Below are 12,500 nucleotides of genomic sequence, written 5' to 3' on the forward strand. Positions count from 1 at the left end.
CTGCAAAGCACTGCGGAAACACTAGAAAGGGTGTGTCGCGATTCTCAAGTTTCTTTCACAATCATGACACAGCATCGCGGATATGAATGTCGCGATTTCGATTTCTTTAATCGTATCGTTAAAGCCCTCTAGCCGTGAGGCAACCAACAGTGTCTCTAACGCTACGTGAGGGATACCGTTTATGCAACCCAACAGTGTTCTAACGTTAGCGTAGACAACCCAACAGTACCCTAACGCTAGCCGTGAGGGATACTGCTTATTCTGTGCACATAACTCACTAGAGAGAAATGAAATGAAAGGATGTCATCCATTTAAACAGTAATAACATAGAAATCAGTCAGGTGGTGGTCAATGCGATATTGTAAGGGCCACAAATAAGTCAACGATGGGAAAACACTGCCCAGCAAAGACTTGATTCAGGTGTGTAAAAGTCTAGTGTGTTGAGTGCAGCAGCCTCAGAAAAAGTTGGTGGCCGTGGAGCAGTTCTCATCCTCTCAGCATCACCTGCCTGGGACCACTGTGGAGACACACACACTGCAGGTACTGCACACACACACACACACACACACACACACACACATACATACACACACTGCAGGTACTGCACACACACACACACACACACACTGCAGGTACTGTACACACACACACACACACACGGCAGGTACTGCACACACACACTGCAGGTACCGTCACACACACACACACACACATTTTAACACTGCAGGTAATTGCACACACACACACACACCTAAGGTACCGTTACACACACACACATACTGTAGGTAATGTATATACACACACACACACACGGTAGGTATTGTACACACACACTGTAGGTACTATATTACACACACACACACACACACACACTCTGTAGGTATTATATATACACACACACTTGTAATATACACACACACACACTGTAGGTATTACACACACACACACTGTAGGTATATACATACACACACACACACACTGTAGGTACTATACACACACACACACACATACACTTGCAGGTATTTATACACACACACACACATACACACTGTAGGCTTACACATATACACTCTGCAGGTACTACACACACACACACACACACACTGCAGGTACTACACACACACACACACTGTAGAAGTGTACACACACACGCTACACACACTGCAGGTACACGCTACGCACACACACACACATATATATACACACACACACATACTACACACATACACATACTCAGGTACTGTACACATACACACACACACATACTCGTAGGTATTGTATATACTGTAGGTATTGTACACACATATTATTATTACACATATACTGTAGGTATTGTATATATATACACACATTTGTATTTACACACACACACACACACATATATACATACTGTATATATATACATATACACATTATTATACATATTCTAGGTATTGTACATAATATACTAGTAATACATACACACACACACACATACACACTTGTAATATACACATACATACTTGTAGAATATACACACTGTGGTACTATACACACATACTGTAGGTGCTATATTATTACACACTCAGTTACGCTTATACACGTACACACACATTTCTGTAGGTACCACACACACACACACACACACACACACTCTGCAGGTACCACACACACACACTGCAGGTACTACACACACACACACACACACACACACACACACACACTGTACTGCACACACACACACTGCAGGTACTGCACACACACACACACACACACCTGCAGGTACTACACACACACACACACTCTGCAGGTACTCACACACACTGCAGGTACCACACACACACACACACTGCAGGCACACACACACACACTGCAGGTACTACACACACACACACTGCAGGTACTACACACACACACTCAGCTACGCTACACACACGCACACACACACACTGCAGGTACCACACACACACTGCAGGTACTGTACACACACACACTCTGCAGGTGCTGTACACACACACGCTACACACACTGCAGGTACACGCTACACACGCACGCACACACACACACACTGCAGGTACATTTTACACACACACACTGTATGTATACACATATATATACATACACATACACACACACATACACATTTGTAATACACACACACACATACACACTTGCATTGTATACACATACACACACATACTTGTAGGTACTACATATACACATACACACACACACTCTGTAGGTATTTATACACACATACACACACTAGGTAATATACACATACATACCTACTGTAGGTAATAAGTACACACACACACTGCAGGTTTACACACATACACTTCAAGCATGCTACACACACACACACACACACACACTGCAGGTACTACACACACACACACACACACACACACACACACTGCAGGTACTACACACACACACACACACTCTGCAGGTGCTGTACACACACACGCTACACACACTGCAGGTACACGCTACACACGCACACACACACACACACACACACACACACACACACACACACACACACACACACTGCAGGTACACGCCCACACACACACACACACACACTGCAGGTACTGTACACACACACACACACACACACTGCAGGTACTGTACACACTGCAGGTACTGCACACACACACACACACACACACTGCAGGTACTGCACACACACACACACACACTGCAGGTACACGCTACACACACTGCAGGTACTACACACACACACAGAGGAGGACTATGGTTTGGGTTGAAGAGGAAACACACACACACACACACACACACACTGCAGGTACACGCTAACTGTACACACACATACACACACACACACACACACTGCAGGTACACGCTAACTGTACACACACACACACACACTGCAGGTACACGCTAACTGTACACACACACACACTGCAGGTACACGCTAACTGTACACACACACACACTGCAGGTACACGCATACTTTGTTTTCACGCCATAATAATATTAATACTTGTTAATGTGCACACACACTATGTGTACCTGCATAGTATACTATAGCTTCATGTTTCACACACTATGTGTATCTGCATAGTATACTATAGCTTCATGTTTCTACGTGACCCATCTGACCGTTTGAAGCTGTGTTTGTGATTGGCTGATTGTTGTGAAGCTTGGCTGTGATTAGTGGGTTTACTGATGATCTCGTGTAAAGGCAGCGATTGGTGGCTTACTGATGATCTCGTGTGTGTGCGCAGCATGTGCGTGTGTGTGTGTGTGTGATTGTGGTTACTGATGATCTGCATGTGTGTGTGTGCATAGCGGTGTGTGTGTGTATGTGGTGTTTGGTGGTTTATTGTAGTGTTGGAAGTAAAGGACCAAAATGTATATTACGGTATTTTTCTAAATTTTACGGTTTCACAGTATATGACGGGTAATCAGATGTTCACAGCATTTTCATAGAGGAATTCGTTGCAGTACATTGACTAAGGATGCATTCTACTGTCATAATGTAGAATAACTCCACACTAGCAGTACGATTTGCATGGCTCCCAGAAAATGATGCTGCTGTTTATAGAGCCACTCATGATTCTAATGAAGAATCTAATCAGAATGCAAAGAATAAAATACAGAACTTTACTGTGCAAATTTCACAAACATCTGTAGCCTATAAAACCAATACAAAAGTAGTAACTTTATACTCTTTTGAAAATTATACAACTTAAAACGAAACTTCTCAAGAATATGCTTATTTGTCAACAGGTCTACTAAAATATCACTATTGTTATTGTGGTTTATATTATATGTAGTAGGCCAACGTAACTCATGATGCCTGTTACCTGCCATGAGCTTCGGGTTCGGCTAGGCAAAACATTACCAAAAAAGCTTGTTTTGGTGCCATGAGTCAGATCATTTCTAATCAGCCAGCTATTGGGGTTTGCATGTTCACTGTCAGTTTTAATTGCTACCTGACACTTGTGCTTAATATTCTAAGGTGAGATGAATGATAGCTCATTAAATCACTGTGTTTTGGTATTAAGGTGAGATGAATGATAAGCTCATTAAACTTCACTGTGTTTGGTGGGTTGCTAACTAACGACATCACCTACTAGCCAGCTAGCTACAGCAGAGGTAGGTAGGTAGACCTACAATCTCAATAGAATTTTTGTGTGATAAATCCCTTTCAATGCAGTATGTATCCCTAACGTTTTTCCTTAACTAAAGAAACAATTTAAGGTATTCTGTGCAACACCCTTAAATAAACCCCTACCTAAGGAGAAATTAAGCCTTAAGGGTCATACTTCAGGTGTTTTGTGTTTACCCTCACTATGCCTCACAATGGCATCATCGCGTCGCGTGTAAAGTCCGCGTCCCCTGAAACACTGTCGCCAGCGGCGCAGCATTCCAAGCGTTGTGTAATCAAATACACCGGTATGGCGGTATATTAAAAATTCATATCATAACGAAATATACACGGTCATCGGGTGTGAACGACATACTGTAGCACTAGTTTATTGATGATCGCGTGTGTGTGTGTGTACGTGCTGTGCGTGTGTGTGTGCATGTGTTTGGTGGGTTTACTGATGATCTCTGGTGGGTTTACTGATGATCTCTTGTGTGTGTGTGTGATTGGTGGGTTTACTGATGATCTCTGGTGGGTTTACTGATGATCTCTGGTGGGTTTACTGATGATCTCTGGTGGGTTTACTGATATCTTGTATGTGTGTGCGTGCGTGTGTGTGTGTGACTGGTGGGTTTACTGATGATCGCGTGTGTGTGTTTGGTGAGTGTACTGATGATCTCGTGTGATGTCCAAGGCTGACGCAAAGGCAGCAGCAGAGGAGGAAGCCAGGCGATTGGGCGAGCTGCACCAGGAAGTGACGCGTGATAGGGTGGAGCAGTTGGAGAAGGCGCGGCTTAGAGGAGAACATGCCCTGAAGAAGGAACATATGACTCAGGTGTGTGTGTGTGTGTGCCCTGAAGAAGGAACATATGACCCAGGTACAGACGTGTGTGTTAGTAATTAGTGTGTGTGTGTTGGTCATTTCATAAAGTGAGATGTGTGTGTGTGTGTGTTGCCTGTGTGTTCAGGAGCGACAGCGCATGCTGTATGATTTAGAGCGAATGCAGGCAGCTGATTGGTTGAGAAGGAGGCAGGCCTTGCATCAAGCTCCACCCAACAGGAACACGCACGCCCTGGCGTCCTCCCACACACACACACATGGCCTGGCAGATGAACGGCAGAGGATGTTGGAGCACGCTTTCCAGGACCTGTACACCGACGAGAGAAGTACCTGCACTCTTTACCTCCTCTCCTCCTCCTCTCCTTCTTCTCCTCCTCCTCCTCTCTTCCTTCTCCTCTTCCTCTCCTCCTCCTCTCCTTCTTCTCGTCCTCCTCTCTTCCTTCTCCTCTCCTCTCCTCCTCCTTCTAATCTCATCCTCCTCTCCTCTCCTCCTCCTTCTCTCCTCTCCTCCTCCTTCTAATCTCATCCTCCATTCCTATCCTTCTCTTCTCCTCTCCTCCTCCTTCTAATCTTATCCTCCTCTCCTCTCCTCCTCCTCCTCTCCTCTTTCACATCTCCTCCTCCTCTCCTCCTCTTTCTCATCTCCTCCTCCTTCTCTCCTCCTCCTCTCCTCCTCTCCTCTTTGTCATCTCATCTCCTCCTCCTCTCCTCTTTGTCATCTCCTCCTCCTCTCCTCTTTTGTCATCTCATCTCCTCCTCTCCTCTTTGTCATCTCCTCCTCCTCTCCTCTTTGTCATCTCCTCCTCCTCTTTCTCATCTCCTCCTCCTTCTCCTCCTCCTCTCCTCCTCTCCTCTTTGTCATCTCATCTCCTCCTCTCCTCTTTCTCATCTCCTCCTCCTCTCCTCTTTGTTATCTCATCTCCTCCTCTCCTCTTTCTCCTCTTTGTCATCTCCTCCTCCTCTCCTCTTTGTCATCTCATCTCCTCCTCTCCTCTTTGTCATCTCATCTCCTCCTCTCCTCTTTGTCATCTCCTCCTCCTCTCCTCTTTGTCATCTCATCTCCTCCTCTCCTCTTTGTCATCTCATCCTCCCTCTCCTCTTTCTCATCTCCTCCTCCTCTCCTCCTCTTTCTCATCTCCTCCTCCTTCTCTCCTCCTCCTCTCCTCCTCTCCTCTTTCTCATCTCCTCCTCCTCTCCTCTTTGTCATCTCATCTCCTCCTCTCCTCTTTGTCATCTCCTCCTCCTCTCCTCTTTCACATCTCCTCCTCCTCTCCTCCTCTTTCTCATCTCCTCCTCCTTCTCTCCTCCTCCTCTCCTCCTCTCCTCTTTGTCATCTCATCTCCTCCTCTCCTCTTTGTCATCTCATCTCCTCCCCTCCTCTTTGTCATCTCCTCCTCCTCTCTTCCTTCCCTCCTCCTCATCTCATCCTCCTGCTGTGTGTGTGTGTGTGTGTGAGAGAGTGTGTGTGTAAGCCCGCTTCACTTCATGCTCTGTTTCCATTGGCTGATTGCAGGGGTCAAAGGTGACTTGGTGCTGCAGCTGATGCCAGAGCCGCTTCCTGCCCCCTCTACCAGTAGCCATGGCAACGACCTAGACTTGACCCTTGAGTCTGAGGTCACCCCTGTGGAGGAAGAGCAGGAGCCGCCTGCCGACCTGCCGAGCCAATCACACGGTACGACACACAGACCTGCAGACCTGCCGAGCCAATCACACGGTACGACACACAGACCTGCCGAGCCAATCACACGGTACAACACACAGACCTGCAGACCTGCCGAGCCAATCACACGGTACGACACACAGACCTGCCGAGCCAATCACACGGTACGACACACAGACCTGCAGACCTGCCGAGCCAATCACACGGTACGACACACAGACCTGCAGACCTGCCGAGCCAATCCTGCGGTACCTTGCAGGGCCTGCAGACCTGCCGAGACCCGACTGCAGTGCGACACACACAGGCCTGCGGAGCCAATCACACAGTGACACATAGACCTGCCAAAGCCAATCCTGCAGTGGAGACACACAGACCTGCAGACCTGCGGGCCAATCTGCAGTGCGACACAGACCACACATTATTGCGGTTGAAATGCATCTGGTAAACCATCTGGTTTCTTGGATTTCCCTGGGAATCAATAAAAGTGTATCTCTATCTATCTATCTATCATCTATCCTATATCTATCTATCTATGGGAACCTGCTTGTAGCTTGGGAGGGTTACCCGGTTTGAACCTCGACCAGTAGGGGCTGAAGTGCCCTTGAGCAAGGCACCTAACCCTCACTGCTCCCGAGCAGCGCCGTTGTTGCAGGCAGCTCACTCGCGTCGGGATTAGTGTGTGCTTCACCTCGCTTTGTGTGCTGGAGTGTGTGACTAATTCATGGATTGGGATAAAATGCAGAGACCAAATTTCCTTCACGGGATCAAAAGAGTATTTATACTTGAAAGTCAGCACAGGTAGATTAGCAGCTTTTGCATCGTGTGTCCGTGCAAGATGTCGTGGACTTGGATCAGGTGCATCCCTCCTCAACATGCATGTGATCAAACATTAATCGTGCAAGGCGACTGGCTAAGTGCTATTAAATCCGGTTTGCATCATTATGCGGCTACTGCGGAATTTGTTCAAAACTGTTGCATTCAAATTGACTGCTAAATTCTAATCATCTCAATCCCGTGCAAATGGAAAGAGTATTTTCCAAGACTCAAACGGCCTGTCCCAAGGAGAGAAAAAGTATTCATTTGAAACTTAAACACCGCGTGGAAACTGAACAGTCTAACCAGACTATGACAAACGTTACTTTGTTTACAGTATTTCCAGGCTTCACCAAGTGCTGCTTTTCATTCAGACTTATGTGCACATTTATTTATTTGAGTGTTTGTCATTAAGTTGTTTGCCATTTCTTTTCCCTGTTTTGCTTTGATTGATAACTGGGGTGATTAAAAGTAGAGGAAGGTTAAGTTTAAAATAAAGATGTCTAATATGTCTATGTGTGAGCTCCTTGGCGAACCACCAATGGATGCTAACGTCACCTACAGGAGCAAGATGACCAATAATAGCCTTGTGTGTATATCGTGTGTATAATGTGTCTGTGTATATCATGTGTGTATAATGTGTGTGTGTGTGTGTGTATCATGTGTGTGTATAATGTGTGTGGGTGTGTGTGTAGGTCTGCGGAGGCTGTTGGAGCGCATCAGGTCCCAGAGGGAGCACTGGAACACTCGTTCAGTCTCTACAACATCTCCTTTGGGTCAGCTAGCCGCTCCCATGGCAACACAGCACAGCCAAGATGCTGTTCCCATGGCAACACAGCACAGTAATGGAACTGCTCCCATGGCAACACAGCACAGTAATGGAACTGCTCCCATGGCAACACAGCACAGCGATGGAACTGCTCCCATGGCAACACAGCACAGTGAAGAGGATGTGGGCCTAAATGGAATGAGCATCGAAACGGGATCTCTGACCGGTACACACACACACACACACACACACACACACACACACACACACAGAGAGCGCTTGTAGTAATAGCTGTATATGTTGTGTGTGTGTGTGTTGCAGGACTGAGGGCGGAGTCTGTCTTGCCAGTGGAACAGGTGTGTATTTCTACTGCATCACTAAACACCATGAGGGCCTTACCAGAGTTATTAGTGTGTGTGTGTGAGAGAGATTTAACAGGTAGGTCACATTTAATTGGTGTGTGTGTGTTCGTGTGTGAGAGATGTAAACAGGTTGGTCACATCTGATTTGTTCGTGTGTGAGAGATGTAAACAGGTTGGTCACATCTGATTGGTGTGTGTATGTGAGAGATGTAAACAGGTTGGTCACATCTGATTGGTGTGTGTGTGTGTGAGAGATGTAAACAGGTTGGTCACATCTGATTGGTGTGTGTGTGAGAGATGTAAACAGGTTGGTCACATCTGATTGGTGTGTGTGTGTGAGAGATGTAAACAGGTTGGTCACATCTGATTGGTGTGTGTGTGTGTGTGAGATGTAAACAGGTTGGTCACATCTGATTGGTGTGTGTGTGTGTGTGTGTGTGAGATGTAAACAGGTTGGTCACATCTGATTGGTGTGTGTGTGAGAGATGTAAACAGGTTGGTCACATCTGATTGGTGTGTGTGTGAGAGATGTAAACAGGTTGGTCACATCTGATTGAATTGTGTGTGTGAGACAGATGTAAACAGGAAGGTCACATCTGACAGGTGTGTGTGTGCCCAGGTAGACAGCGGCACACAATCTGATTGGGTGTGTGTGTGTGACGGATCCCACTTAGGAATCTGCCCAAAGCACACCGCATGCGCGCACCACACACACCATCCCGCCGGAATCCACTGCCCAGGTGGGGCGCACACACACCATTATGGCACACAGGACACACACACACACACACACCCACACACCACTGCACACACCACACACACACACATTTACACACACACACCCATCCCGCCCAGGAATCCACTGCCCAGGTAGGCGCTGCGCGCGCGCACACACACATTATTAGCACACACACACACACACCATCCCACTTAGGAATCCACTGCCCAGGTAGAGCCGCCGCGCGCGCACACACACACACACACATTGTCGCACACACACACACCCACCCATCCCTTAGGAATCCACTGCCCAGGTAGAGCGCACACACACACACACACACACACACACACACACCCATCCCACTTAGGAATCCACTGCCCCGGTGAAACCGCCTTGCCTGCACACACACACACACACATTGTCACACACACACACACACCCATCCGCCAAGGAATCCACTGCCCAGGTAGGCGCAGCCACACACACACACACCCATCCCGCCAGGAATCCACTGCCCAGGTGGGGCTTTACACACACACACACACACACACGTTATGCGCACACACACACACACACACACCACACACACACACACACACACCCATCCCACTTAGGAATCCACTGCCCAGGTAGAGCGCACACACACACACACACATTGTCGCACACACACACACACACCCATCCCACTTAGGAATCCACTGCCCAGGTAGAGCGCACACACACACACACACACACACACACATTGTCGCACACACACACCCATCCCACTTAGGAATCCACTGCCCAGGCACACACACACACACACACACACACAGTCGCACACGCACGCACATTTAACTCAAGAATCCACTGCCCAGTGCGTTAAGGAGATGTACACCCTTTTAGCATTTCTAGTTGATAAAGAGATCTCTCTCTGTTTGTCTGTTTGTCTTTTTGTGTCTCTCTCTCTGTCTCTCTTTCTGTCTCTGTCTCTCTCTTTCTCTCTCTTTCTCCCTCTCCCTTCTCTCTCTCTCTCTCTCTCCACTCTCTCTCTCTCTCTCTCTCTCTCTCTCTCTCTCTCTCTCTCTCTCTCTCTCTTTCTCCCCACTCTCTCTCTCTCTCTCTCTCTCTCTCTCTCTCTCTCTCTCTCTCTCTTTCTCCCTCTCTCTCTCACTCTCTCTTTCTCCCTCTCCCTCTCTCTCTCTTACTCTCTCTCTCTCAGGCATACACAGTTGAAGACTCTAATGTTCTCCGCATTCAGCAGTACCAGCAGCACCTACTGGAACAAAGCAGGTGTGTGTGTGTGTGTGTGTGTGTGTCAGTGTGTGTGTGGGATTTGCACCATAAGTGGGGCTGGAATAAACGATTATTTTTTAAACGATTAATCTAGCGAATTATTATTATTATTATTATTATTATTATTATTATTATTATTATTTTTATTTTTTTCCGATGCATTGATTAATCTAACAATTCATTTTTTTCAGTTCGTTTTTGATTCGATTATCTCCCCATTGCCTAATAGCAATTTATACATGTTGATTTACATATCTGAATGAAAAAACATGAATTCCAACATTGCAATATATGTGTGTTGCTCTTAAGATTCCAAAGTAAAACAAGTGCAAAGTAATGCATTCTTAGTCAGAGGTAGCATTCAATAAAGTTCAGTTGTGTATAGGTCTAATTGAGTGCCTGCCACTTTAAGACGTTTGTGAGGGAACCCTTGCAATTGTAACACTAAAACAGGCTGCTGATGTCTGGATGCAATTCATAACGTAGTAGTTCAAATAATGGTTCGTACTCCTCTTTGGGACGAGCACTTTTGATGTTTTGAGTCTTGGAAAACACTTTTCCATTTACATCGGGATTTTGCAAACATTCAGTGTCAGAGTCAATAAAATGAGCCCTGCATGAGTAACTGATACTGCTTGATTGCATAGTTTAGTCTCATAATGTACTAAGTTATGTTGTGATCAGACCTTAGCAGAGTTAACTTGTTTAATGCAGTCTTTTAATGGTGCAAATTTGCTCAACATAGTCCGCGATGCTAAGCCCATTTAACAACAATTTAGCCCACTGTGTTCTATGCAGTGCTTCTATGTGGCAACAACAATCCTTCAACAATCGTGAATATTTTTGTTAAATGCATGCAGAGGAGGAGGGGCAGCGGGCTCGTTCACGAGGAAATTAAAGGGGAGGAAAGGCTATGTGAGTAAAAAGTGCAGCTCAATGAAATTATTTTATCTCATCTTTAAGTATTATAACATAGAAGATCAATGTGTGGCGACCTGTTTTGATTTTGTGGCGCCCCTCCACAGATTAGTAAACGTATGGGAAATACTGAAGGTGTAAAATTAAAAATATATGGCAGGAGTCATGCTTGATATTTACCCACTCGCGTTGTTCCTACACTCTGGCGCGGTGTTCTGGGTCTGACGAGTCGACGCCTATTTTGCGTCCACAAATGTTTTGTTGTCCCAACCCCAACCATAATGTGTGTGTGTGTGTGCAGGAAGCCTTACTGACACACTCATGGGAGGGGTTAAGGAGATGCAGTATGAGATGTGTATTGTGTGTGTGTGTGTGTGTGTGTGTGCAGGAAGCCTTACTGACACACTCATGGGAGGGGTTAAGGAGATGCAGTATGAGATGTGTATTGTGTGTGTGTGTGTGTGTGTGTGTGTGTGTGTGTGTTGTGCACATGCAGGAAGCCTTACTGACACACTCATGGGAGGGGTTAAGGAGATGCAGTATGAGATGTGTATTGTGTGTGTGTGTGTGTGTGTGTGTGTGGACATGCAGGAAATAAACACACTTACTCATGGGAGGGTTAAGGAGATGCAGTATGAGATGTGTATTGTGTGTGTAGATGCGTGTGTGTGTGGGAGGGTTAAGGAAACCTACTGAGATGCAGTATGAGAGATGTGTATTGTGTGTGTGTGTGTGTGTGTGTGTAATCTTACTGACACACTCATGGGAGGGTTAAGGAAACAGTATGAGATGTGTATGGTGTGCGTGTGTGTGTGGGAGGGGTTAAGAAGATGCAGTATGAGATGTGTATTGTGTGTGTGTGTGTGTGTGTGTGTGTGTGTGCGCGTGCGCGTGTGTGTGTGGGAGGGGTTAAGGAGAAACAGTATGAGATGTGTATGGTGCGTGTGTGTGTGGGAGGGGTTAAGAAGATGCAGTATGAGATGGATAGGAGATGGATGTTTGAGGGAGATGCAAGTAGAACAAAACTTCTGAGCTCCCTAAA

At 46.2% G+C, this 12,500-nt stretch overlaps 1 protein-coding gene and 1 long non-coding RNA gene across 3 annotated transcripts in view; both read left to right on the plus strand.

Annotated features, from left to right (window-relative positions):
- Positions 1 to 9,144, plus strand: part of LOC125307963 (centrosomal protein of 295 kDa-like) — a 10,023-nt gene extending 879 nt beyond the window's left edge. Inside the window, exons 2-8 of the mRNA XM_048264094.1 lie at positions 451 to 540; positions 4,794 to 4,934; positions 5,068 to 5,266; positions 6,454 to 6,612; positions 8,109 to 8,408; positions 8,504 to 8,585; positions 9,120 to 9,144. Coding sequence (XP_048120051.1) covers positions 451 to 540; positions 4,794 to 4,934; positions 5,068 to 5,266; positions 6,454 to 6,612; positions 8,109 to 8,408; positions 8,504 to 8,585; positions 9,120 to 9,144 — 996 coding nt within the window. The remainder of the gene's footprint in view (positions 1 to 450; positions 541 to 4,793; positions 4,935 to 5,067; positions 5,267 to 6,453; positions 6,613 to 8,108; positions 8,409 to 8,503; positions 8,586 to 9,119) is intronic.
- A 124-nt stretch (positions 9,145 to 9,268) lies between these two features.
- Positions 9,269 to 12,500, plus strand: part of LOC125308823 — a 4,250-nt gene continuing 1,018 nt past the window's right edge. Inside the window, exons 1-2 of one of the 2 annotated variants that reach the window (XR_007195984.1) lie at positions 9,269 to 9,284; positions 10,467 to 10,537. This is a non-coding gene — a long non-coding RNA (uncharacterized LOC125308823). Of the gene's footprint in view, positions 9,285 to 9,763; positions 9,785 to 10,466; positions 10,538 to 12,500 lie in introns of those variants that run through there. The other variant, XR_007195983.1, reaches the window with a different exon arrangement.

Source organism: Alosa alosa, chromosome 15 (genome assembly GCF_017589495.1).
Source record: "Alosa alosa isolate M-15738 ecotype Scorff River chromosome 15, AALO_Geno_1.1, whole genome shotgun sequence".
Classification (NCBI taxonomy): Eukaryota; Metazoa; Chordata; class Actinopteri; order Clupeiformes; family Clupeidae; genus Alosa; species Alosa alosa.